Here is a 24890-nt window from a genome sequence, read left to right on the forward strand (position 1 = left end):
CCTTTCTGTCCTTTTCTTTATACTTTCCCATCCTCATCAACTTAAAACGATTGACTTCTAAATTGTTGAGATCTACTGTGTTCATTGATACACTCGAAGTCTCAAACATCCTTAAATATTCTGTTCTGCTAATTTGCTCGTGTTCCACTTGGTCTTATTGATTCTTCTCTCCATGTCCATCTGTGATCTATGCTCACCTTCTTCTCTCCATGTCCATCCATGATCTCTGCTCCCCTTCTTCTTCAACTGCTCTTTCTATTTATTCCTCATTCCCTTCCAAACCATTTCTAAAGATAATTCATAAAACACCTTACCCCACACTGTCTTGAGAAAAGGGCATGGAAGGGTCTTTTCAACTCTTGGTTTGCGTTTCCGAGCACGATCTATATATTTTTTGTCTGGACCTCGATATTTTCCAAGGTTGAAAGCGTGAACGGCAAATTTGATTGGTCAATATAGCGGAAATTTGCGTTTCTCCAAATACTGCTAAACTGGAGGTTTTTGGAAGTGCTAACAAAGGGATTTGTGTTCTTGTGTTCAAAATATAAAACACAAGCTGAAGAACCCGGCGTTGCTCAGAGAAATTCAAAGTAATATGAATATTGATACAGTGTATAATAATATGTATATTGACATATAATGCGGTGCCAATTTGATTCATACAGCTGCAAGAAGAAGCAAATGTATTTTATTTGCCAGATGCAGGGCGCCCCTTTATAGGAACTTTTCTCGACCATTTCTTGGTTCCTCCGAAGAACACAAGGGGGTAGTCCAGCATGCATACGAGATTTTTTCAGAATGTCCCTTCTTTAATTTAATTTTCCGCATGGCACATACCATATAGAGGGGCCTTTTCTATGCTCCTGGCATTTTCTCCAAGAATACACTACCGGTCAAAAGTTTTAGAACACCTCAATTTTTCAAGTTTTTATTGAAATTTATGCACTTTAATGTCTCAATGTACTGTACTATGAGATTAAGCATAGAACAAATAAATAATTGGAGATAAAAAAGAAATCATAGAATCATTTTGTTTAACAAAATTTAATTGAAATTTTTTTTACTCAGCAAAGTAGCCAACTTTTGCAGATATAACCGACGAACACACTCGTGGCATTCTTTCTACAATGGAAATCAAATATAGTTCGGGAAGTTCTTCCCAACACTGTTGCAGAAGTTCCCACAAATGTATTGCACTTGAAGGTTGCTTTCTTTCACCCTTCTGTTCAGTTCATCCCCACCAGCTCGATGGGGTTTAAGTCTGGAGACTGCGCTGGCCATTCCATGATTTGAAGCCTACTGTCTTGTTCTTTTCCTTGAAGGTAGTTTTGACATAGCCTGGAGGTGTGTTTAGGGTTATTATCTTGCTGTGGGATGAACCCCTGACCAACTATGCTTATGCCAGAGGGTATTGCATGGCACTGCAAAATGCTGTGGTAGCCCTTTTGGTTCAGGGTGCCAGTCACTCTGTGCAAGGCGCCGACTCTGGATCCAGCAAAAGAGCCCCAGACCATCATGCTTCCTCCTCCATGTTTGACAGTTGGTGTAGCACACTGAGGAACCATCCTTTTGCCGATTCGACAGTGTACAAAAACCCTGCGTGATGAACCAAAGATTTCAAATTTTGATTCATCGGTCCACAAGACCTTCTTCGACTTTTGCAGTCTTCCGTAGTCCACTGGCAGAGTGCTTCATGGCCCAGGCAAGCCTCTTTTTCTTATTTTGCCATCTTAGCAATGGCTTTCTTACTGCCACTCGACCTGTCAAACCTGCAGCTCGAAGTCTTCTCTTCACAGTTGAAACTGAGACTTGCTTACTTCGACGAGTGTTCAGCTGTGCTTGAAGCTGTTGTCCTGTGAGCCGCCTATCACGCAAGCTGTTGACTTACAGAAACTTGTCTTCTGATTCTGTTGTGGCTTTGGGTCTGCCAGACTTCTTCCTGTCAGAGTTTCCTCCAGTTTCCAAGTGCCTTTTGATGGTGTGGGAAACTGTACTCACTGACACCTTGGCTTTCCTTGCAATTTCTTTGCAATGATTCTATGATTTTTTTTTTTATCTCCAATTGTTTATTTGTTCTATGCTTAATTTCAGAGTACATTGAGACATTAAACTGCATAAATTTCAATAAAAACTAGTAAAATTGAGGTGTTCTAAAACTTTTGACCGGTGGTGCACTTGTCATCTTCCCACTCATCAACTTTCACAATGAACATCCCACCCAACAAACATTACAGAGTCAGAGAAAATAAACAATTTCTTACATATGGTATGCATAACTGCATAAATATCATCTGTCTAACAGTACAGGACAAATGCTTTAGTAGATGGTGTACATCAACCTGAATTACAACGAGATTGATCTACAATGGACATGGTTTATAACATTTGAACCTGGATACATGAATTGCAAGGAGATTGATGGACAATGGACAAAGACATAGTTTATAACATTTGAACCTGGATACATGAATTGCAAGGAGATTGATGGACAATGGACAAAGACATGGTTTATAACATTTGAACCTGGATACATGAATTGCAAGGAGATTGATGGACAATGGACACACATAGTTTATAACATTTGAACCTGGATACAGGAATTACATGGAGATTGATGGACAATGGACAAAAACATGGTTTACAGTCATGTGAAAAAGTAAGTACACCCCATGTAAAGTTTTGACTTTTTCAACATATTTCAACATACAGCTATTTGATCTTCATTTCAACAATATAGAAAGATAAAGTTGATATAATACAACAAATATCATGAAACATTTACATTTTGTAGTCCATTGTATAATTTAAATGAACATAAATGCAAATTTCACATGTGGAAAAAGTAAATACATCCTTGGCTCTACTCGGTGGTATTGCCCACTTTGGCAGAAACAACCTCAAGTAGGCGTTTCTTATAACGGTCTACCAGTCGATGACATCCACTGGGAGAAATTTTTGCCCACTCCTCCATGCAGAATTCTTTCAGCTGTGTGATGTTTGAGGGTTTCTTGCATGCACAGCTCGTTTCAAATCCCCCCACAACATGTCGATGGGATTTAGATCCGGGCTTTGATTTGGCCATTCCAGAACCCTCCCTTTCTTGCTTTTCAGCCATTCCTTGGTGGATTTACTGGTATGTTTAGGGTCATTGTCATGTTGCAAGGTCCACCTTCGGTTGAGCTTCAACTTTCCGACAGATGGCCTCACATTATCCTCAAGCACCCTCTGGTACAATGAAGAATTCATAGTGGATTCTATGATGGTGAGCTTCCCAGGCCCTGATGCAGCAAAACTGCCCCAAACCATAATACAGGGAGGTGTGACGATTTTCAGAGAACTCGTACACAGTTATTTTTAGTCGAATTTCAATTTTTTTTTTTTTAAGACTACATATATAATGCCATTTAATACACTGTAACAAAGACATTTAAAAAATGTAATTCATGTTTGAAAAATGACATCATCTAAATGGCGGCCGTTCTTGTCCAAGCATTCTTGCAGACGCGCGGAAAAGTTCCAGCATGTCTCGGCACAGCAGCATCCCTAAGCAGTTCCAGCATTCTTTCTGCGAACCTAAACCGCCGTATGAAATCATTCTGCTGCAGTTCTTGAACCACCATGATTTTGTACGTGTGATAATGAAGGTCCAAGTGCAAAATTCGACGAACTGATCTGTCTGACATCCGTAGAGCGCGAGCGTGCCGTACTGCTGACCGACGAGGGCTGGCCTCCACAGCTTGTCAAACCCTTTCGATGTTTTCCGGGGTCCTAACGGTTCGATCACCTCCCCGAGCTGCTCCCGGCCTCACAGATCCAGTTGTCCTGAAGTTTTTTTACCCACTTCAATATTGTGTTTCGAGACGGAACGGCGCCACGTCGACCAACATTGAAGTGAGTACGAAATCTGTGCTGTGTAAGCACCACCGAACTACCCATTTGAATAAACGTCTCAACAACAAAGACGCAATGTTCAATCGTCCACAGCTCCATGGCTACTGAAATGGCGCCTAACAACCAGTAACCAACAGCCATCACGCATGCGCTAGACCCCCCACTTGCATTGTTATACCCAATTCAAACATGAATTACATTTTTAAAATGTCTTTGTTACAGTGTATTAAATGGCATTATATATGTAGTCTTAAAAAATAAAAAAAAATTGAAATTCGACTAAAAATAATTGTGTATGAGTTTTCTGAAAATCGTCACTTCCCAGCCGGACCCTGTATTTCCACCACCATGCTTTACAGTTGGTATCAGGTTCTTGTGGTCAAATTCTGTCTTTGGTTTTTGCCAAACATGCATTCTGGTACTGTGGCCAAATAGCTCTACCTTTGACTCATCTGACCAGAGCACATTGTTCCAGAAGTGCTGGTCTTTGCCTACGTGTTCATTGGCAAACTTTAGTCTTGCCCTGATGTTCTTTCTGGACAGCAAAGGTTTCCTCCTGGCACACCTCCCATGTAGATCAAATTTGTGCAGCCTCTTTCTAATGGTAGACTCGTGCACTTTGATATCAACAGTGGCAAGAGCTGCCTGTGGGTCCCGTGATGACCTTCTGGGGTTCTTAAAGACTTCTTTCAGCATCTTGCGGTCTGCTCTCGGGCTGAACTTGCTGGGGCGGCCTGACCTGAACAAGTTGGCAGTTGTTTGGAATTTTCTCCACTTGTAGATGATCTTCCGGACAGTCGAATGATTGATTTTAAATTGTTTGGAGATCTTTTAAATCCGTGCCCAGACTCGTACGCATCTATAACCACCTTTCTGAAGGCATCAGAGAGCTCTTTTTATCTAGCCATAGTGACGCTGCACACTTCAACAAAAAAGAGCAAACCAAACTAAATGTCTGAGGTTTAAATAAGACAGGTTCCTCCAAGATCCTCTCTAACGATGTTCTAATCATTTGCACCTGAGCTGGTGCACCTGATTCTAATTTTAAGTATTTCAAGGAGTGATAAATGTAGGGGTGTACTTACTTTTTCCACATGCAAAATTTGGATTAAGGTTTATTCAAATTATACAATGGACTACAAAATGTAAATGTTTCATGATAATTGTTATATTATATCATCTTTATCTATCAATATTGTTGAAATGAAGATCAAATATCTGTATGTTGAAATATGTTGAAAAAGTCAAAACTTTACATGGGGTGTACTTACTTTTTCACGTGACTGTATAACATTTGAACCTGGATTCTCTGCATCTTGTCCGAGGAGCTCAGATGGGAACACGAACAGATGGTAACAAACATTACTTCTGAGAATGGTGTTGTCCCAAGTCCCACCACAAACACCTTGTTGGATTATTCTCACCTAGGTCTTCTCTCTGCAGACAGACGGTTTTCTATCCCATCACATGGCCTTTGTTCTGTCCATCTCCTGCCAGGAAGCTGAGTCCATGACCAACTGACTCAACAAATCTGCTTCTTGCCTCGTGCTCTTCATCTCATCTTTCAATCATCTCATTCATCATTGATTTATTCTTTCCCCAACGCACACCTCATTCTCTACAACCCTCACCAACACTCTCTTTCCATCCTGTTCATCGTTTTTTTTCTACCTGTTTACTTTATTCTCGATTCGGCTCCTCTGGAATCTCGACTTCTGAATAAAAATACAAATTAATACAAAAATTCACTCGATCTATTTTCTATGTTTAATTATTTACAATTCTTTTCCAGATTACTTGTTTTGATTTGTAAAAATGTATTATTTGAACAATATTCTCTCCTCCAATAATTTCTAAAACTGATGTTTTTCCTTTTTATTCCAAGGCTCGAGACCATGTCAGACTTTAAATCTGTGAAGAGGACACCGCTCCCAGTTCTGGACTTCTCGAAGGAGGAGAAGAACTTGGACGGGCTCATCACACTCAATAATAACTTTCTTGAGAAGATACAGAGTGAGTGACACAAACTGGACATTTTATAAAGAAAATAATAAGGGAACACAAAACGTGGCACAAATATGAAAGAGAAACAGGAAGAGACTAGAACGGCACTCATGGGAGAGTATCCCTCTGCCAGGTGAACACTTTACGTTTTGTATCCCAGAGTAGACCAGACAATCACAATACAGAATCACATTTAATCAAAATCATCCATCCACAACTTTTTGACATATCCTGCTATATATCGTTTTTGGCCCTTTGTCCCAATGGTGAAGAATCACTTTAAAAATTCTACGAGCTGGATCCGGATCCGGACTTTCACCAAAATTGAATTGTTTCTTCCTTCTCATAAACACAACCTGTCCAACAAGTTTCGTCCAAATCCGTCCATAACGTTTTGAGATATCCTGCTGTGTATCGTTTTTGGTGTTATCTCCCAATGGTGAAGAAACACTTAATAAATTCTACGAGCCGGATCCGAATCCGGATCTTCACCCAAATCTAATCATTTCATCGCTGTCACATACACTACAGCTCTGCCAAATTTTGTTTGAATCCGTCCACAACTTTATTGAGATATTTTGTTCACAAACGGACAGACAGACAGACAGACAGACAGGGGTGAAAACATAACCTCCATCCCCCTTTAAAGATTCTAGAAAAGGAACAAATGATAATATTTTTATTATGTTCCAAATCATGGCTCACGATGAGTGAGGTTACAGAGGGCAAAACGCAAACATGGTTTCAGTGGGGAAACAGGTGTACACAACAGGTAGATGCAACAAGCAAGGTACCCAACGAACAGGAGAAAACTAAAGATGGGAGGGGAGGAAACATGTGAAACCATGGGGCTTGGGAGAGGTGGGGTTCACAAGGGCAGAAATATTTGCAGGTAGTGATGGGAGATGTCACAATATGTTGGTGTAACACGTACTTGAAGTTTCTGGAAGGAAAATTTGGATTGAATCGTCTCCAGAAAGCAGTTCCACAAATCAGATAAAATGTCAGATATTTGCAGTAAGTCGAGATTTTGGGAGTTTGATCAGAAGGAATTACTGTAAGAAGGGATTCATCCTCGATATATTATAGATGGTTGGAGATCGAAGAGAGCAGAGGGATCAAGAATGAAGGAAATGGGGTAAAAAAAATCACACAAACAACAGGCATGAAGAACTAATGTAACGTGTTAGATGGGGTGATGTAATAGACACTGGGGAAAACGGCAGTAAAACCCTGAATCAATTCATAAATATACCTTTAAATATTTATTCAAATTGAATCAATTATAAACTTTAACACTATAACACAAATCACCTTCATAATACCTTCAATAACCATGATATATGTCGACATCTAGCAAGAGATTTATTTTGGTCGTGACCCCGAAGCCGTTCTATAAAGAGGGAATTAAAATGGAAGAAAAAGGAAAGAATGAAAAGGAGGAAATATGGAATTTTAAATAATCTGTAAATGGAGCGAAGAAGAAGAACCCTGTTCCCGTTTCCCTTCACTTCCAAAGATTTCTCAAGTTGTTCTGATCCAGCTCCACCTTCTCCGGATGCTCCACCGGCCCCTCTGTGGAAATTATTAGAGATGAACAAAAACTACAAGATGTGAAATTTTCTTGTTTCATGCTTTTGAAGATGTTTTTATCCTCTAGCCAAATATCTAAACATGTCCAGATACATTCAATGCACCCCCCCCCCCCCAATGCCAAATAAATATATCGTACATGCACAGTACTGCATAAGTGTACTTTGTGAAACCCATCCATGGAAACAATCATCATCGGGTCATCGGCCCCACAAATATCAATATCGCTGATGATGATGATGATGATGAGAGGGAGTGCCACGTGAGAGGGTGAAGAAGAGGCCACCGATACGCTTCTGGAAGATGCCGATTGACGCTGTGGTCTACGGTGATCAATAAAGCCTCCATCTCCTCAACTGTGACTCATCGTCGTCTTAGTACAGTGTAGTCATGTTGGTACAGTGGAGTCATGCTAGTACAGTGTGGTCGTGTTAGTACAGTGTGGTCGGGTTAGTACAGTGTAGTCGTGCTAGTACAGTGTCCTCGTGCTGGTACAGTGCGGTCGTGTTAGTACAGTGTCGTCATGTTAGTACAGTGTGGTCGTGTTGGTGCAGTGTCGTCGTTTGTACAGTGTCGTCGTGTTAGTACAGTGCCGTTGTGTTAGTACAGTACCATCGTTGGTACAGTGTAGTCATGTTAGTACAGTCCAGTGTTAGTACAGTGTCGTCATGTTAGTACAGTGTCGTCATGTTAATACAGCGTCATCGTGCTAGTACAGTGTAGTCGTGTTAGTACAGTGTAGTCGTGTTGGTACAGTGTAGTCATGCTAGTACAGTGTAGTTGCGTTAAACTTCCAGATTTTAAAAATGATCTTTAAATTGTTTATATTATTAAAATTGAAGTAAATACTTGAACACTGCGTGGAGTATCATGTTCTATGAAGTCTCAGGTTTGTCAAGTAATGAATTTCAGCGATGGAGGATACATTGTCTGGAGCTTGATTTGGAGGCCATTTTAATTTGCTTTTGCTCTTCGTCCCACCTAAAATCTCGTTTAAATTTTATCCTTTCGTATAGGTTGGAATTCCAGCAGGGATTCAGGAAATCAAAGTGTTGTGATTGGAAAAATCGGTGATGACGCGAATGAGGAAGTAAAATATGTTCTATTCCCGAAATATAAATTTCCAGGAAATAACTTTCTTACATTCCACGTATTCTCTCTGCTTCTGAAGGTGGATGGAGGTTATGTTTTCACCCTTGTCTATGTGTCTGTCTCTGTCTTGTTTGTTTGTCTGTGAGCAGGATATCTCAAAACGTTGTGGATGGATTCGGACGGAATCTTGTGGATAGGTTGGGAATGTGACGAGGCCGAATTCCTACGATTTGGTGAAGCCAAAAACGATGTCCCGCATACCACGATATTTCAAAAAGTTGTGAATGCGTTTTAACAAAACTTGGTGAATGAGTTGGTTGGGTGCGACAATAACAAGCTGATTCGACTTTGGTTCAGGTCTGGATCCAGATCCGGTCTTCAGTGGATACAAAACATAAACTGTTCAGCCTGGTGGAGGTATGTGCTCTACCAGGTGCCGTGCTACAAGACTAACATCATTTAAATCACTTTTCATAAATTGTAAAATTCATTACATGAAATCCACAAAGTTGTAATCCGGGATTGTTGGCGGATCGGCCCGCGAGGGAGAGAAATCTTATTTTGTGCAGAAAACAAACATTTTACAGGTGAATGAGGTCATTAGTTGAGATTGTGAGGAACCAGGACATGAACTTGGTGTTTGTGCAAAATTTAACATCCAAGTCGATGTTACTGATCATTCATTCATTCATTGTTTTATTCTTCTCATGAAGTGTAATTGTAAAGGTTTTGTAAAAGTGGAGAATCTTTATATAAAAGTTGTTAAAATGAATTCTGTGCAGTGAAGTGTTCATGGATCATCATAAACGTAGCAGAACTTTTGGTTAATATTTCCAGGTGTTGTACATGAAACACACACACAGTGATAACACAGTGATGTGTCATGTGGAACATGTCAGATGGATGAGGTGTTCTCACTTCCATCTTCAAATAATTTATTGATTCTTATGATAAAAACAACTGATCAATGAACATTATGAAAGGTTGGACAAAATAATTCAGTCATTTCCATTTTGGATCGATCAACCATTGGGTCAATCCAGGGAAACTTAAAAAATAAAATAGGACCGCGGGTCCTGAAACTCACCTGGATCAGGAGCAACAGTCGCTCAACCCCCCACGGACCCTCTCAGACTATGATATGTTTAATGCTGTGAGCAAACTTTGGTACATCATGGGTGATGAAGGTTGTGATCAGGTTTTTCAAAATTGTGTGTGTAGTTTCGGAGAAGAGAGCAAATACCTATTTTGGGGGGTTAAACCCCCCGTAGTTCCCCTTATTGAGCGCAGATTTTGATGTGATTAATTCACCTTCATGAAGCATCAGATATGAAGCTCATGTCTAAACTTAGTGTTTGGTTCAAGCGATAATGACTGAAGTGTTTTCAAACTCAATCACTCCCTCACTCCCTCCCTCACTCACTTCCTCACTCCCTTACCTATGGACAATGTTGTACCTTGAATCATTCACATGCACCTTGAATAATTCGCATGTTCCTGGAATCATGTGATGTTTAATTCCAGTGAAGAACGAAAGATTCATTCTATCTTGTGGAGAAAACGAATTAGCGATCATTCGATTTTAGAACATTAAAGGGAAATGTAAGAACAATGTTGTGAAATTTCCTTCATTCGTCAATTAAAATTATGTTCAATTAAATTCAAAAAAAAATTCAAAATTCAAATTCAAAAAAACATCAATTAAATTCAAAATTTCCTTCATCAAAATTTCCATTTCTCTTCCCCCATGTTTGTTGTATTTAGATTTTTCGTTAAAAGATAAAATAAATCTTCATAAACAAAAAAAAAATAGAATTTCCCATCTTGTAATTTTTGTTAATCTTTAATCATTTCCACAGAAGGACCGGTGGAGCATCCAGAGAAGGTGGAGCTGGATCAGAACAACTTGAGAAAACTTTGTAAGTGAAGGGAAATGGGGAGGGGGTTCTTCTTCTTCTTCCTTTCATTTACAGATAATTTAAAATTCCATATTTTCTGCTTTTCATTCTTTCCGTTTTCTTCTGTTTTATTTCCCTGTTAATATTTTCCTTCACTCTATTCCACATAGTTATTTTCCAACTCGATTTTCCCTCTTGTCAAGTGTCACAAAACCCAAAGTTTGTTTAATTGAACGATGTCCAACCAGGAGGAGGGGATAGTCCAAACTTGTGTTTGCTGATTAAAGGCCTTTCTTAATCCCCATCCTGTCCTCCCTCATCTCTCATCCCCCATCCCCCATCCCTTTCCCTCTCTCTCTCCCTCCATCTCCCCCACTACCCCATCCCCCTCTCTCCTCCCCTCTATCTTCGCCATGACCCCATCCCCTCTCTCTCCCCCACTACCCTATCCCCCTCTCTGTTCCCCACTACCCTATCCCCCTCTCTCTCTTCCCCACTTCCCCATCCCCTCTCTCTCTCCCCCACTACCCCATCCCCTCTCTCTCTTCCCCACTTCCCCATCCCCTCTCTCTCTTCCCCACTACCCCATCCTCCTCTCTCTCTCTCTTTCCCACTACCCCATTCCCCTCTTTTCCTCGTCCTCCCCTTCTCACCAACGATCTAATCAGAACAAGATCTTTCTTGACAAATACTGCTTCGTTCTGTAACATAATCCGGTATAAATTGCTCGTTCATCCCAGAATATATTTACAATCCTGAAGGAACTTGTAAGATATTTCCCAATCTCTCACATAAACATCTTACATCAACAAACATTGTGGAATCATATATCTATAATAATAAAAGTGTGTGTGTGTGTGTGTTTGTGTGTGTGTGTGTGTGTGTGTGTGTGTGTGTGTGTGTGTGTCAGTCCGTCCCCCATCTCCTCCATCACTCCAAAACCATGAAACGTACCACCCCCAAACTTTGCATACATACTTCTCCACCTCCAAGGGATTACATGAATGAAAACTGGGTGTTTGTGTTTGTTTAAGATAATTTACACTAGCAGGCTTATCTTTGGTCAGCCTGCGTTCAGGTCGCTCAACTTGGGGTCTTAATTCCCCCCATTTTGTCCACTCAATTCAAGTATGCCCTGCGTCAGAACAGATCGGTTTCTGTGTAATAAAGCTTGCTTGAGCAGCTTGGTAAGCACACTCCAAGCAGCTTGGTAATGGGTGTAACACCCCTGCTCCCTCCTCAGATTGAGTCTATTTTATTTCGTTCCTTCCTTTCAAGAGTAAAAATATGGGCAATACACCTGGCGCTCACCTGGAAGAATAACCAGTATGCTGCACTGACTAAAAGTGTTTTAAACCAATTACAATGGTTGCCAGAAGACAGGACAGCAGGTAGAATCATACTGACATAATCAATAGACTTCAAACAAACAAAAACAAGTACAAATACATTCAAAGTACACCGCCCCATGCCAAATAATTAAATATGTTGCAGCGCGGCATTGCCGGGGCGCCTCCGGCGCCCTGCAATACCGCAGTGCAGCTCATTGAGGCTGCATTGGGAGGGAGAGGTGTACACTAATTGATTGATTAATTGTATAATTAAAATCAATAAAAGATTATCACAAAATATTTTCATAATCAATTGGCGAATCGCATAACTAAACCACTAGTGCTTCATCCGAAGATGTATCTTTTAGAAATTTAATTAAATAAGTCATTTATAAAAAATTAAATAATTAATTGATTACTCAATAAATAATTAATCGATTAATCAATAAATAATTAATAGATGAAATGATTAATCAATAAATCAAAAATATCCTTGATAGCCACATCACTTGGTCACTCATGTCCAAATATTAGCTTCCCAGCTCAAAAGGTGCCTGAGATATTGGCCAAATGAGAAAGAAGATAAATAAATGATTAATAATGAAAATAAAAAAATAATAATCATAAAAAAATTAAATTGTGAATCAATTCGGTCAGAGAACACATAAACCACCACCATTTCATCAGAATATGTAAGTAAAAAAAAAATTTTTTTTTGTCATCAATCAAATAATTAAATAATTAATCGATTAATTGATTGATTAATTAATTAATTAATCAAAAATAGCCTTTGCAGCCAAATCACCTGGTCATTGGCATGTCCAAATATCAGCTTCCTAACTCAAAAGGTGCCTGAGTTAATGGTCAGAAGAGAAATGAAATTTAATTAATTAAATAAGTACTTAATTAATCGCTAATAATTAAATAACTCATCAATTAATTGATTAATCAAAAAACAAAAAATACCGTTTTTGAAAAAGGACTTGCTCACTATTGTGCCGAAATTTCAGCTTCCTAGCTCAAAGGATGGCTGAGATATCGCCCGGACAAACAAGAAAGAAAACAAACAACCAGAGTGAAAACTGAGTACTCTCTTTCAGCGTGCGTCACTGCCGAGCCCCCTTCGGTGCCCAGCAATGACGATTTGCAATGCCTGGAGATGGCATAGGAAAGGAGCGGTGTACAACAAGTACAGATACATTCAAAGTACACCGCCCCATGCCAAATAATTAAATATGCTGCAGCGCGGCATTGCCGGGGCGCCTCCGGCGCCCGGCAATACCGCAGTACAGTACATTGAGGCTGCATTGGGAGGGAGAGGTGCACACTAATTGATTGATTAATTGTACAATTAAAATCAATAAAAAATTATCACAAAATATTTTCATAATCAATTGGCTAATCGCATAACTAAACCACTAGTGCTTCATCCGAAGATGTATCTTTTAGAAATTTAATTAAATAAGTCATTTATAAAAAATTAAATAATTAATTGATTACTCAATAAATAATTAATCGATTAATCAATAAATAATTAATAGATGAAATGATTAATCAATAAATCAAAAATATCCTTGATAGCCACATCACTTGGTCACTCATGTCCAAATATTAGCTTCCCAGCTCAAAAGGTGCCTGAGATATTGGCCAAATGAGAAAGAAGATAAATAAATGATTAATAATGAAAATAAATTATTAATCAATTCGGTCAGAGAACACATAAACCACCACCATTTCATCAGAATCTGTAAGTTAAAAATTTTTTTTTTTTTGTCATCAATCAAATAATGAAATAATTAATTGATTGATTAATTAATTAATTATTTAATCAAAAATAGCCTTTGCAGCCAAATCACCTGGTCATTGGCATGTCCAAATATCAGCTTCCTAACTCAAAAGGTGCCTGAGTTAATGGTCAGAAGAGAAATGAAATTTAATTAATTAAATAAGTACTTAATTAATCGCTGATAATGAAATAACTCATCAATTAATTGATTAATCAAAAAACAAAAAATACTGTTTTTGAGAAAGGACTTGCTCACTATTGTGCCGAAATTTCAGCTTCCTAGCTCAAAGGATGGCTGAGATATCGCCCGGACAAACAAGAAAGAAAACAAACAAGACAAGTACAGATACATTCAAAGTACACCGCCCCATGCCAAATAATTAAATATGCTGCAGCGCGGCACTGCCGGGGCGCCTCAGGCGCCCGGCAATACCGCAGTGCAGCTCATTGAGGCTGCATTGGGAGGGAGAGGTGTACACTAATTGATTGATTAATTGTATAATTAAAATCAATAAAAGATTATCACAAAATATTTTCATAATCAATTGGCTAATCGCATAACTAAACCACTAGTGCTTCATCCGAAGATGTATCTTTTAGAAATTTAATTAAATAAGTCATTTATAAAAAATCAAATAATTAATTGATTACTCAATAAATAATTAATCGATTAATCAATAAATAATTAATAGATGAAATGATTAATCAATAAATCAAAAATATCCTTGATAGCCACATCACGTGGTCACTCATGTCCAAATATTAGCTTCCCAGCTCAAAAGGTGCCTGAGATATTGGCCAAATGAGAAAGAAAATAAATAAATGATTAATAATGAAAATAAATAAATAATAATCATAAAAAAATTAAATTATTAATCTATTTGGTCAGAGAACACATAAACTACCATTATTTCATCAGAATCTGTAACTTTAAAAAAAAAAATTTTGGTCATTAATCGAATAATTAAATAATTAATCGATAAATTGATTAATTAATAAATCAAAAATATCCTTTGCAGCCAAATCACCTGGTCATTGGCATGTCCAAATATCAGCTTCCTAACTCAAAAGGTGCCTGAGTTAATGGTCAGAAGAGAAAGGAAATTTAATTAATTAAATAAGTACTTAATTAATCGCTAATAATTAAATAACTCCTCAATTTATTGATTAATCAAAAAATAAAATACCGTTTTTGACAAAGCACTTTCTCACTATTGTGCCAAAATTTCAGCTTCCTAGCTCAAAGGATGGCTGAGATATCGCCCGGACAACCAAGAAAGAAAACAAACAAACAAGAAAGAAAGAAACCAGAGTGAAAACTGAGTACTCTCTTTCAGCGTGCGTCACTGCCGAGCCCCCTTTGGTGCCCGGCAATGACGATTTGCAATGCCTGGAGATGGCATAGGAAAGGAGCGGTGTACAACAACCAGAGTAAAAACTGAGTACTCTCTTTCAGCGTGCGTCACTGCCGAGCCCCCTTCAGTGCCCGGCAATGACGATTTGCAATGCCTGGAGATGGCATAGGAAAGGAGCGGTGTACAACAAGTACAGATACATTCAAAGTACACCGCCCCATGCCAAATAATTAAATATGCTGTAGCGCGGCATTGCCGGGATGCCTCCGGCGCCCGGCAATACCGCAGTGCAGCTCATTGAGGCTGCATTGGGAGGGAGAGGTGCACACTAATTGATTGATTAATTGTATAATTAAAATCAATAAAAGATTATCACAAAATATTTTCATAAACAATTGGCTAATCACATAACTAAACCACTAGTGCTTCATCCGAAGATGTATCTTTTAGAAATTTAATTAAATAAGTCATTTATAAAAAATTAAATAATTAATTGATTACTCAATAAATATAATTAATCGATTAATCAATAAATAATTAATAGATGAAATGATTAATCAATAAATCAAAAATATCCTTGATAGCCACATCACTTGGTCACTCATGTCCAAATATTAGCTTCCCAGCTCAAAAGGTGACTGAGATATTGGCCAAATGAGAAAGAAGATAAATAAATGATTAATAATGAAAATAAATAAATAATAATCCTAAAAAAATTAAATTATTAATCAATTCGGTCAGAGAACACATAAACCACCACCATTTCATCAGAATGTGTAAGTAAAAAAAAAAAATTTTTTTGTCATCAATCAAATAATTAAATAATTAATCGATTAATTGATTAATTAATTAATTAATTAATGAAAAATAGACTTTGCAGCCAAATCACCTGGTCATTGGCATGTCCAAATATCAGCTTCCTAACTCAAAAGGTGCCTGAGTTAATGGTCAGAAGAGAAAGGAAATTTAATTAATTAAATAAGTACTTAATTAATCGCTAGTAATTAAATAACTCATCAATTAATTGATTCATCAAAAAACAAAAAATACCGTTTTTGACAAAGGACTTGCTCACTATTGTGCCGAAATTTCAGCTTCCTAGCTCAAAGGATGGCTGAGATATCGCCCGGACAAACAAGAAAGAAAACAAGTAAAGAAACATTCAAAGTACACCGCCCCCATGCCAAATAATTAAATGTGCTACAGCGCGGCATTGCCGGGGCGCCTCCGGCGCCCGCCAATACCGCAGTGCAGTTCATATAGGCTGCATTGGGAAGGAGAGGTGTACGCAAATTGATTGATTAATTGTATAATTAAAATCAATAAAAGATTATCACAAAATATTTTCATAATCAATTGGCTAATAGCATAACTAAACCACTAGTGCTTCATCCAAAGATTTATCTTTTAGAAATTTAATTAAATTAATAATTAATAAAAAATTAAATAATTAATTGATTAATCAATAAATAATTAATCGATTAAATGATTAATCAATAAATCAAAAATATCCTTGATAGCCACATCACTTGGTCACTCTCCTGTCCAAATATTAGCTTCCCAGCTCAAAAGGTGCCTGAGATATTGGCCAAAGGAGAAAGAAAATAAATAAATGATTAATAATGAAAATAAATAAATAATAATCATAAAAAAATTAAATTATTAATCAATTTGGTCAGAGAACACATAAACTACCACTGTTTCATCAGAATCTGTAACTTAAAAATTTTTTTTTTTTTGTCATTAATCGAATAATTAAATAATTAATCGATTAATTGATTAATTAATAAATCAAAAATAGCCTTTGCAGCGAAATCACCTGGTCATTGGCATGTCCAAATATCAGCTTCCTAACTCAAAAGTTGCCTGAGTTAATGGTCAGAAGAGAAAGGAAATTTAATTAATTAAATAAGTACTTAATTAATCGCTAATAATTAAATAACTCCTCAATTAATTGATTAATCAAAAAACAAAAAATACCGTTTTTGAGAAAGGACTTGCTCACTACTGTGCCGAAATTTCAGCTTCCTAGCTCAAAGGATGGCTGAGATATCGCCCGGACAACCAAGAAAGCAAGAAAACAAACAAGTACAGATACATTCAAAGTACACCGCCCCCCTTCCAAATAATTAAATATCTTACAGCGCGGCATTGCCGGGGCGCCTATGGCGCCCAGCAATACTGCAGTGCAGCTCATTGAGGCTGCATTGGGAGGGAGAGGTGCACACTAATTGATTGATTAATTGTGTAATTAAAATCAATAAAAGATTATCACAAAATATTTTCATAATCAATTGGCTAATAGCATAAATAAACCACGAGTGCTTCATCCGAAGATGTATCTTTTAGAAATGTAATTAAAGAAATAATTAATAAAAAATTAAATAATAAATTGATTACTCAATAAATAATGAATCGATTAAATGATTAATCAATTAATCAAAAATATCCTTGATAGCCACATCACTTGGTCACTGTCATGTCCAAATATTAGCTTCCCAGCTCAAAAGGTGCCTGAGATATTGGCCAAATGAGAAAGAAAATAAATAAATGATTAATAATGAAAATAAGTAAATAATAATCATAAAAAAATTAAATTATTGTACAGCGCTCCTTTCCTATGCCATCTCCAGGCATTGCAAATCGTCATTGCCGGGCACCGAAGGGGGCTCGGCAGTGACGCACGCTGAAAGAGAGTACTCAGTTTTCACTCTGGTTGTTTGTTTGTTTGTTTGTCCGGACGATATCTCAGCCATCCTTTGAGCTAGGAAGCTGAAATTTCGGCACAGTAGTGAGCAAGTCCTTTGTCAAAAACGATATTTTTGGTTTTTTGTTTAATCAATTAATTGAGGAGTTATTTAATTATTAGCGATTAATTAAGTACTTATTTAATTAATTACATTTCCTTTCTCTTCTGACCATTAACTCAGGCACCTTTTGAGTTAGGAAGCTGATATTTGGACATGCCAATGACCAGGTGACTTGGCTGCAAAGGTTATTTTTGATTTATTAATTAATCAATCAATTAATCGATTAATTATTTAATTATTCGATTAATGTCTAATATATTTATTTTTTTTAAGTTACAGATTCTGATGAAATGGTGGTGGTTTATGTGTTCTGTGACCGAATTGATTTATAATTTAATTTTTTAATGATTATTATTTATTTATTTTCATTATTAATCATTTATTTATTTTCTTTCTCATTTGGCCAATATCTCAGACACCTTTTGAGCTCGGAAGCTAATATTTGGACATGACAGTGACCAAGTGATGTGGCTATCAAGGATATTTTTGATTTATTGATTCATCATTTAATCGATTAATTATTTATTGATTAATCGATTAATTATTTATTGATTAATCAATTGATTATTTCATTTTTTATTAATGACTTATTTAATTAAATTCCTAAAAGATAAATCTTCGGATGAAGCACCTGTGGTTTAGTTATGCTATTAGCCAATTGATTAAGAAAATATTTTGTGATAATCTTTTATTGATTTTAATTATACAATTAATCAATCAATTAGTGTGCACCTCTCCCTCCCAATGCAGCCTCTTTGAGGTGCACTGCGGTATTGCCGGGCGCCGGAGGCGCCCCAGCAATGCCGCGCTGTAGCATATTTAATTATTTGGCATGGGGGCGGTGTACTTTGAATGTATCTGTACTTGTTCATCAATTTGGTCAGAGAACACATAAACTACCACTATTTCATCAGAATCTGTAACTTAAAAAAAAAAATTTTTTTGGTCATTAATCTAATAATTAAATAATTAATCGATTAATTGATTAATTAATAAATAAAAAATAGCCTTTGCAGCCAAATCACCTGGTCATTGGCAATGCCAAATATCAGCTTCCTAACTCAAAAGGTGCCTGAGTTAATGGTCAGAAGAGAAAGGAAATTTAATTAATTAAATAAGTACTTAATTAATTGCTAATAATTAAATAACTCCTCAATTAATTGATGAATCAAAAAATCAAAATTACCTTTTTTGTCAAAGGACTTGCTCACTACTGTACCGAAATTTCAGCTTCCTAGCTCAAAGGATGGCTGAGATATCGTCCGGACAAACAAACAAGAAAGAAAACAAACAAACAAACAAACAACCAGAGTGAAAACTGAGTACTCTCTTTCAGCGTGCATCACTGCCGAGCCCCCTTCGGTGCCCGGCAATGACGATTTGCAATGCCTGGAGATGGCATAGGAAAGGAGCGGTGTACAACAACCAGAGTGAAAACTGAGTACTCTCTTTCAGCGTGCGTCACTGCCGAGCCCCCTTCGGTGCCCGCCAATGACGATTTACAATGCCTGGAGGTGGCATAGGAAAGGAGCGGTGTACAACAACCAGTGTGAAAACTAAGTACTCTCTTTCAGCGTGCGTCACTGCCGAGCCCCCTTCGGTGCCCGGCAATGACGATTTGCAATGCCTGGAGATGGCATAGGAAAGGAGCGGTGTACAACAAGTACACATACATTCAAAGTACACCGCCCCCATGCCAAATAATTAAATGTCCTACAGAGCGGCATTGCCGGGGCGCCTCTGGCGCCCGGCAATACCGCAGTGCAGCTCATTGAGGCTGCATTGGGAGGGAGAGGTGTACACTAATTGATTGATTAATTGTATAATTAAAATCAATAAAAGATTATCACAAAATATTTTCATAATCAATTGGCTAATAGCATAACTAAACCACTTGTGCTTCATCCGAAGATGTATCTTTCAGAAATTTAATTAAATAAGTCATTAATAAAAAATTAAATAATTAATTGATTACTCAATAAATAATTAATCGATTAATCAATAAATAATTAATCGATTAAATGATTAATCAATAAATCAAAAATATCCTTGATAGCCACATCACTTGGTCACTCATGTCCAAATATTAGCTTCCCAGCTCAAAAGGTGCCTGAGATATTGGCCAAATGAGAAAGAAAATAAATAAATCATTAATAATGAAAAGAAATAAATAATAATCATAAAAAAATTAAATTATTAATCAATTTGGTCAGAGAACACATAAACTACCACTATTTCATCAGAATCTGTAACTAAAAAAAAAAAAAGTTTTTGTCATTAATCGAATAATTAAATAATTAATCGATTAATTGATTAATTAATAAATCAAAAATATCCTTTGCAGCCAAATTACCTGGTCATTGGCATGTCCAAATGTCAGCTTCCTAACTCAAAAGGTGCCTGAGTTAATGGTCAGAAGAGAAGGGAAATTTAATTAATTAAATAAGTACTTAATTAATCGCTAATAATTAAATAACTCCTCAATTAATTGATTAATCAAAAAACCAAAAATATCGTTTTTGACAAAGGACTTGCTCACTACTGCGCCGAAATTTCAGCTTCCTAGCTCAAAGGATGGCTGAGATATCGACCGGACAAACGAACAAGAAAACAAGAAAACAAACAAACAACCAGAGTGAAAACTGAGTACTCTCTTTCAGCGTGCGTCACTGCCGAGCCCCCTTCGGTGCCCGGCAATGACGATTTTCAATGCCTGGAGATGGCATAGGAAAGGAGCGTTGTACAACAAGAAAGAAAACAAGAAAGAAAACAAACAACCAGGGTGAAAACTGAGTACTCTCTTTCAGCGTGCGTCACTGCCGAGCCCCCTTCGGTGCCCGGCAATGACGATTTGCAATGCCTGGAGATGGCATCGGAAAGGAGCGGTGTACAACATACCTATTTTGGGGGTCCACTCCCACATACCTCCTTTTGTAATGCCTTGAACAAACATTTGTACATCACGTGTGGTGAAGGTTGTGGGGGAGTTTCATCGAAATAGTGTTTGTCGTTTCAGGGGAAAAAGCAAATACCTATTTTGGGGGGAAATATGGCTCCACGCAGACCCCCTGAGACCCCGTTTTTTTTCATTGTCGTGAACAAACTTTAGTCACAATACAACAAATATCATTTCTGCCAAATTTGGTCAAAATCCCATCAGCGGTTTTGCAGAAGATGCTGCAAGTGTTTACAGACAGACAGACGGACGGACGCCACGCCATCGCATAAGCTCACCTGAACTTTGTACCAGGTGAGCTCAAAAGTACGTATATCAACGAACGCAGCAGCCCATCCCTCTCCCCCCCCCACCCCCCACCCCCGGTGCCTCGCCTTTGTTGTGCTATTTTATTTTCCCCCTTTTTGTGTGATCTGCTTTCATTATACGACGTCACTTCCACATAAGTAGATACATCGACATATACGACTCACAATAAGTTAGGGATATTGTGGGAGTGAGAGGGATATTGTGGGAGTGAGTTTATTTTTTATAGGGGTTGGGGTTGTGGTATTGATATTGTGTGGGAGTGAGAGGGATATTGTGGGAGTGAAGGAACTGCGCTCCAACGCGAGTCGAAAGAATTGACGCGACCAAAGACGGAATTCGTCCGAGTTGCTTTATTGAAACATAACAGCTCAGGTATTCTGACAAGCCCGTTTATCGGGCAGCAATATATATACACATTTATGTCGGGAAGTTTGCCCGGCAAAAGCTATACCGGGCATGCCCGGGTGTCAAGGGCGAGCCTTGGAAAGGCGAGTCTGGACCTGCCCGGGCGTGTTTGGCTGCGGCCTGGAAAGGCGATAGTGGGCATGCCCGGACGCTCTAGGCGAGCCCTGAAAAGGCGATAGCGGGCATGCCCGGACGCTCTGGGCGAGCCCTGGAAAGGCGAGAGCGGGCATGCCCGGGAAAGACGAGACCGGGCGTGCCCGGGAGGTTCGGGCGTGCCCGGGAACAGTGAGTCCGGGCATGCCCGGGAGAGGCGCGTCTGGCCATGTTCTGGCCGGTGCGAGGCGATTGTGTGCATCCAGCGGTAACCGCTACACACGCCCCTCCAGAATCGACCTGCACCGGCAGGGTCAATTTAAGGGGGGTCCGGATGACCCGGCCTAAGCGACCCCTGGAGGGTCGTGGGCAGGGGTCCGACGTGGTGGTGGGTGGTCGAGCGGGGGGAACTGTGGACGGGGGGCGGCCTCGCCGCGGAGGAAGGGCCAACCGTGGTGGTCGGTCGACATCCATGTGCGCCGGTTTGAGGCGGTCCACAGAAATCCGGTCCGGCCGGCCGCCGAAGTTGACGATGAAAGACTTGTCGCCCCGTCGCAGGACCCGGAAGGGCCCGTCGTACGGCGGCCGGAGTGGCCCCCGGTGCGCGTCATGATGCACAAAGACGTACTCCGCTGTGCAAAGCGCCGGGGGGATGTAGGACTGGGGTCCACCGTGGCGGGACGTCGGCACGGGGGCAAATCGTCGGGCGGCCTCCTGGAGGTCCGAGCGCTGGCGAGCGGCGGACCAGGGACTGGTAGCGTCGGGCACGAATTCGCCCGGGACGCAGAGCGGCTGGCCGTAGACGAGCTCGGCGGCGGATGCCTGGAGGTCTTCCTTGGGGGCCGTGCGAAGGCCCAAAAGGACCCACGGCAGCCGGTCGGCCCAACAGTCGTCCTGAAGGCCGGCCATGAGTGCGGCCTTCATGGAGCGGTGAAACCGCTCGCACAACCCGTTGGCTTGGGGGTGGTAGGCCGTGGTGCAGTGCAGCGTGACCCCCAACGAACGGGCGACCGCGCCCCAAAGCTCAGACGTGAACTGTGGGCCGCGGTCGGACGAGATGTCCGCTGGTGCGCCGAAGCGCGCGACCCAGGTGGCGATGAACGCCTCGCCACGTCGGCGGTGGTGGTGGAGGCGAGGGGCACGGCCTGCAGCCACCTGGTGGTCCTGTCCACCATGGTGAGCAGGTGGGTGAACCCCCGCGAGGGGGGCAGGGGACCCACCAGGTCCACGTGGACGTGGTCGAAACGCCGTTCAGGCACGGCGAATGGTGCCAGCGGGGCCTGGGTGTGGCGGTGGACCTTGACCCGCTGGCAGGCCGTGCAGGCGTTGGCCCAGTCGCGGATGTTTCGTCGAAGGCCGTGCCAGACGAAACACGCCGACACCAGCTTCTGAGAAGCTTTCCGGCCCGGGTGAGAAAGGCCGTGGATGGAGGCGAAGATGCGGCGCTGCCAGGAAACGGGCACGATGGGGCGAGGCTGGCCCTGGGAGACGTCGCAGAGCAGGATGGTGCCCGCGAAGGGAATGTCGGCCAGGCGGAGGCCCGTGTCCGCCGCACGGAGTGCCTGCACTGAGGCGTCGGTGGTCTGGTTGGCCGCCATGAGCGCGAAGTCCACGCCGAGGTGGACCGCGTTCGCGCTGGCCCGAGAAAGACAGTCGGCCACGGCATTGTCTTTGCCGGCGACGTGCCGGATGTCCGTGGTGAACTCCGACACGGCGGAGAGGTGGCGCTGCTGGCGGACCGACCACGGCTCCGTGACCTTAGCCATTGCGTAGACCAACGGCTTGTGGTCGACGAAAGCCGTGAACGGGCGGCCCTCCAGGAGGTGTCGAAAATGGCGAACGGCCAGGAATAGCCCGAGCAGCTCGTGGTCGAACGTGCTGTAGTTTAACTCGTTCGGCCGGAGTTGCCGGCTGAAAAAAGCGAGTGGCTGCCAAACCCCGTCCACCCATTGCTCATGGATGGCGCCCACCGCGTAGTTGGAGGCGTCTGTAGTGAGGGCGATGGGCGCGTTGAGCACCGGGTGAGCCAGCAGCGTTGCGTCGGGGAGGGCCCGTTTGGCGCTGGCGAAGGCCGCGTCCATGGCCGCGGACCAAACAATGTCATGCTTGGCCGGCTTGCCCCAGAGGGCCTCGTAAAGGGGCCGCATGAGCTGAGCAGCACGGGGCACGAATCGGTGATAAAAATTCACCATGCCGAGGAACTCTTGGAGGGCCTTGATGGAACGGGGACGCGGGAACATGGTGATGGCCTCGACCTTGGTCGGCAGTGGCACGGCCCCAGTCTTGGTGATGCGGTGGCCCAAAAAGTCAACGGTTGTCGCGCCGAAGTGGCATTTGACCGGGTTGACAATTAAGCCGTGCTCGCTGAGGCGACCGTACAGTGTTCGGAGGTGGAGGAGGTGCTCGGCGCGGGACGTGCTGGCGACGAGGATATCGTCCAGATAGACGAAAAGAAATGGCAGGTCGCGCAGCACGCCGTCCATCAAGCGCTGGAACGCCTGGGCCGCATTCTTGAGGCCAAACGGCATCCACAAATATTCGAACAGGCCGAACGGCGTGATGACGGTCGTCTTCGGGACGTCGGCCGCCCGGACAGGTACCTGGTGGTAGCCCCTTATCAGGTCAATTTTCGAAAAGATGACCCGTCCCACCAAACGGGCGGAAAAGTCCTGAATATGCGGGATCGGGTACCTGTCGGGGGTGGTAGCGTCGTTGAGATGGCGGCAGTCACCACACGGGCACCACCCACCCCCCGGCTTTGGCACGATGTGCAGTGGCGAGGCCCACGCGCTATCGGAGCGCCGCACGATGCCGAGGTGCTCCAACGCGTCGAACTCGGCCTTCGCCATGGCGAGCTTGGCCGGGTCGAGGCGGCGGGCCCTGGCATAGACCGGCGGGCCCGTAGTGGGTATGTGGTGCTCGATCCCGTGCCGCACCACGACGGCCGAAAACGTCGGCCGTGTGAGGGCCGGGAATTCCGTGAGCAGGCGAGCGAACTCGTTCACTGCCGGGAGGGCGCACGCCAGTTCGGTCGGCGCGGAGCTGCTCATCGTGCACGCCAGGGAGCTGAAGGTCTCGGCGTTGACAAGGCGACGACGTTTGACGTCGACCAGCAGCCCGTGCGCGCAGAGGAAGTCGGCGCCCAGCAAAACCATGGGGACGCAGGCGGTCACAAAAGTCCATTGAAAACGCTGGCTGCCGAAGCAGAGGGTGACGACGCATGGGCCGAAGGTGCGTATGGCCGAGCCATTAGCAGCGACCAAAGAGGGGCCGCAGACGGCGTCCCACCTGTCCTGCTTGGAGGCGGGTATGACGCTCAGTTGGGCGCCGGTGTCACACAGGAAACGCCGCCCAGACGCTTTGTCCC

The 24890-nt window shown here is 41.7% G+C and overlaps 1 protein-coding gene across 1 annotated transcript in view; it reads left to right on the forward strand.

Moving 5' to 3' along the window:
- The window catches only part of LOC137418097 (E3 ubiquitin/ISG15 ligase TRIM25-like), a 39908-nt gene that overhangs the window by 9049 nt on the left and 5969 nt on the right, over positions 1–24890 (forward strand). Inside the window, exons 6-7 of the mRNA XM_078770742.1 lie at positions 5777–5904; positions 10440–10499. Coding sequence (XP_078626868.1) covers positions 5777–5904; positions 10440–10499 — 188 coding nt within the window. The remainder of the gene's footprint in view (positions 1–5776; positions 5905–10439; positions 10500–24890) is intronic.

Source organism: Myxine glutinosa, chromosome 1 (genome assembly GCF_964187855.1).
Source record: "Myxine glutinosa chromosome 1, kmMyxGlut1.1, whole genome shotgun sequence".
In the NCBI taxonomy this organism is placed as follows: Eukaryota; Metazoa; Chordata; class Myxini; order Myxiniformes; family Myxinidae; genus Myxine; species Myxine glutinosa.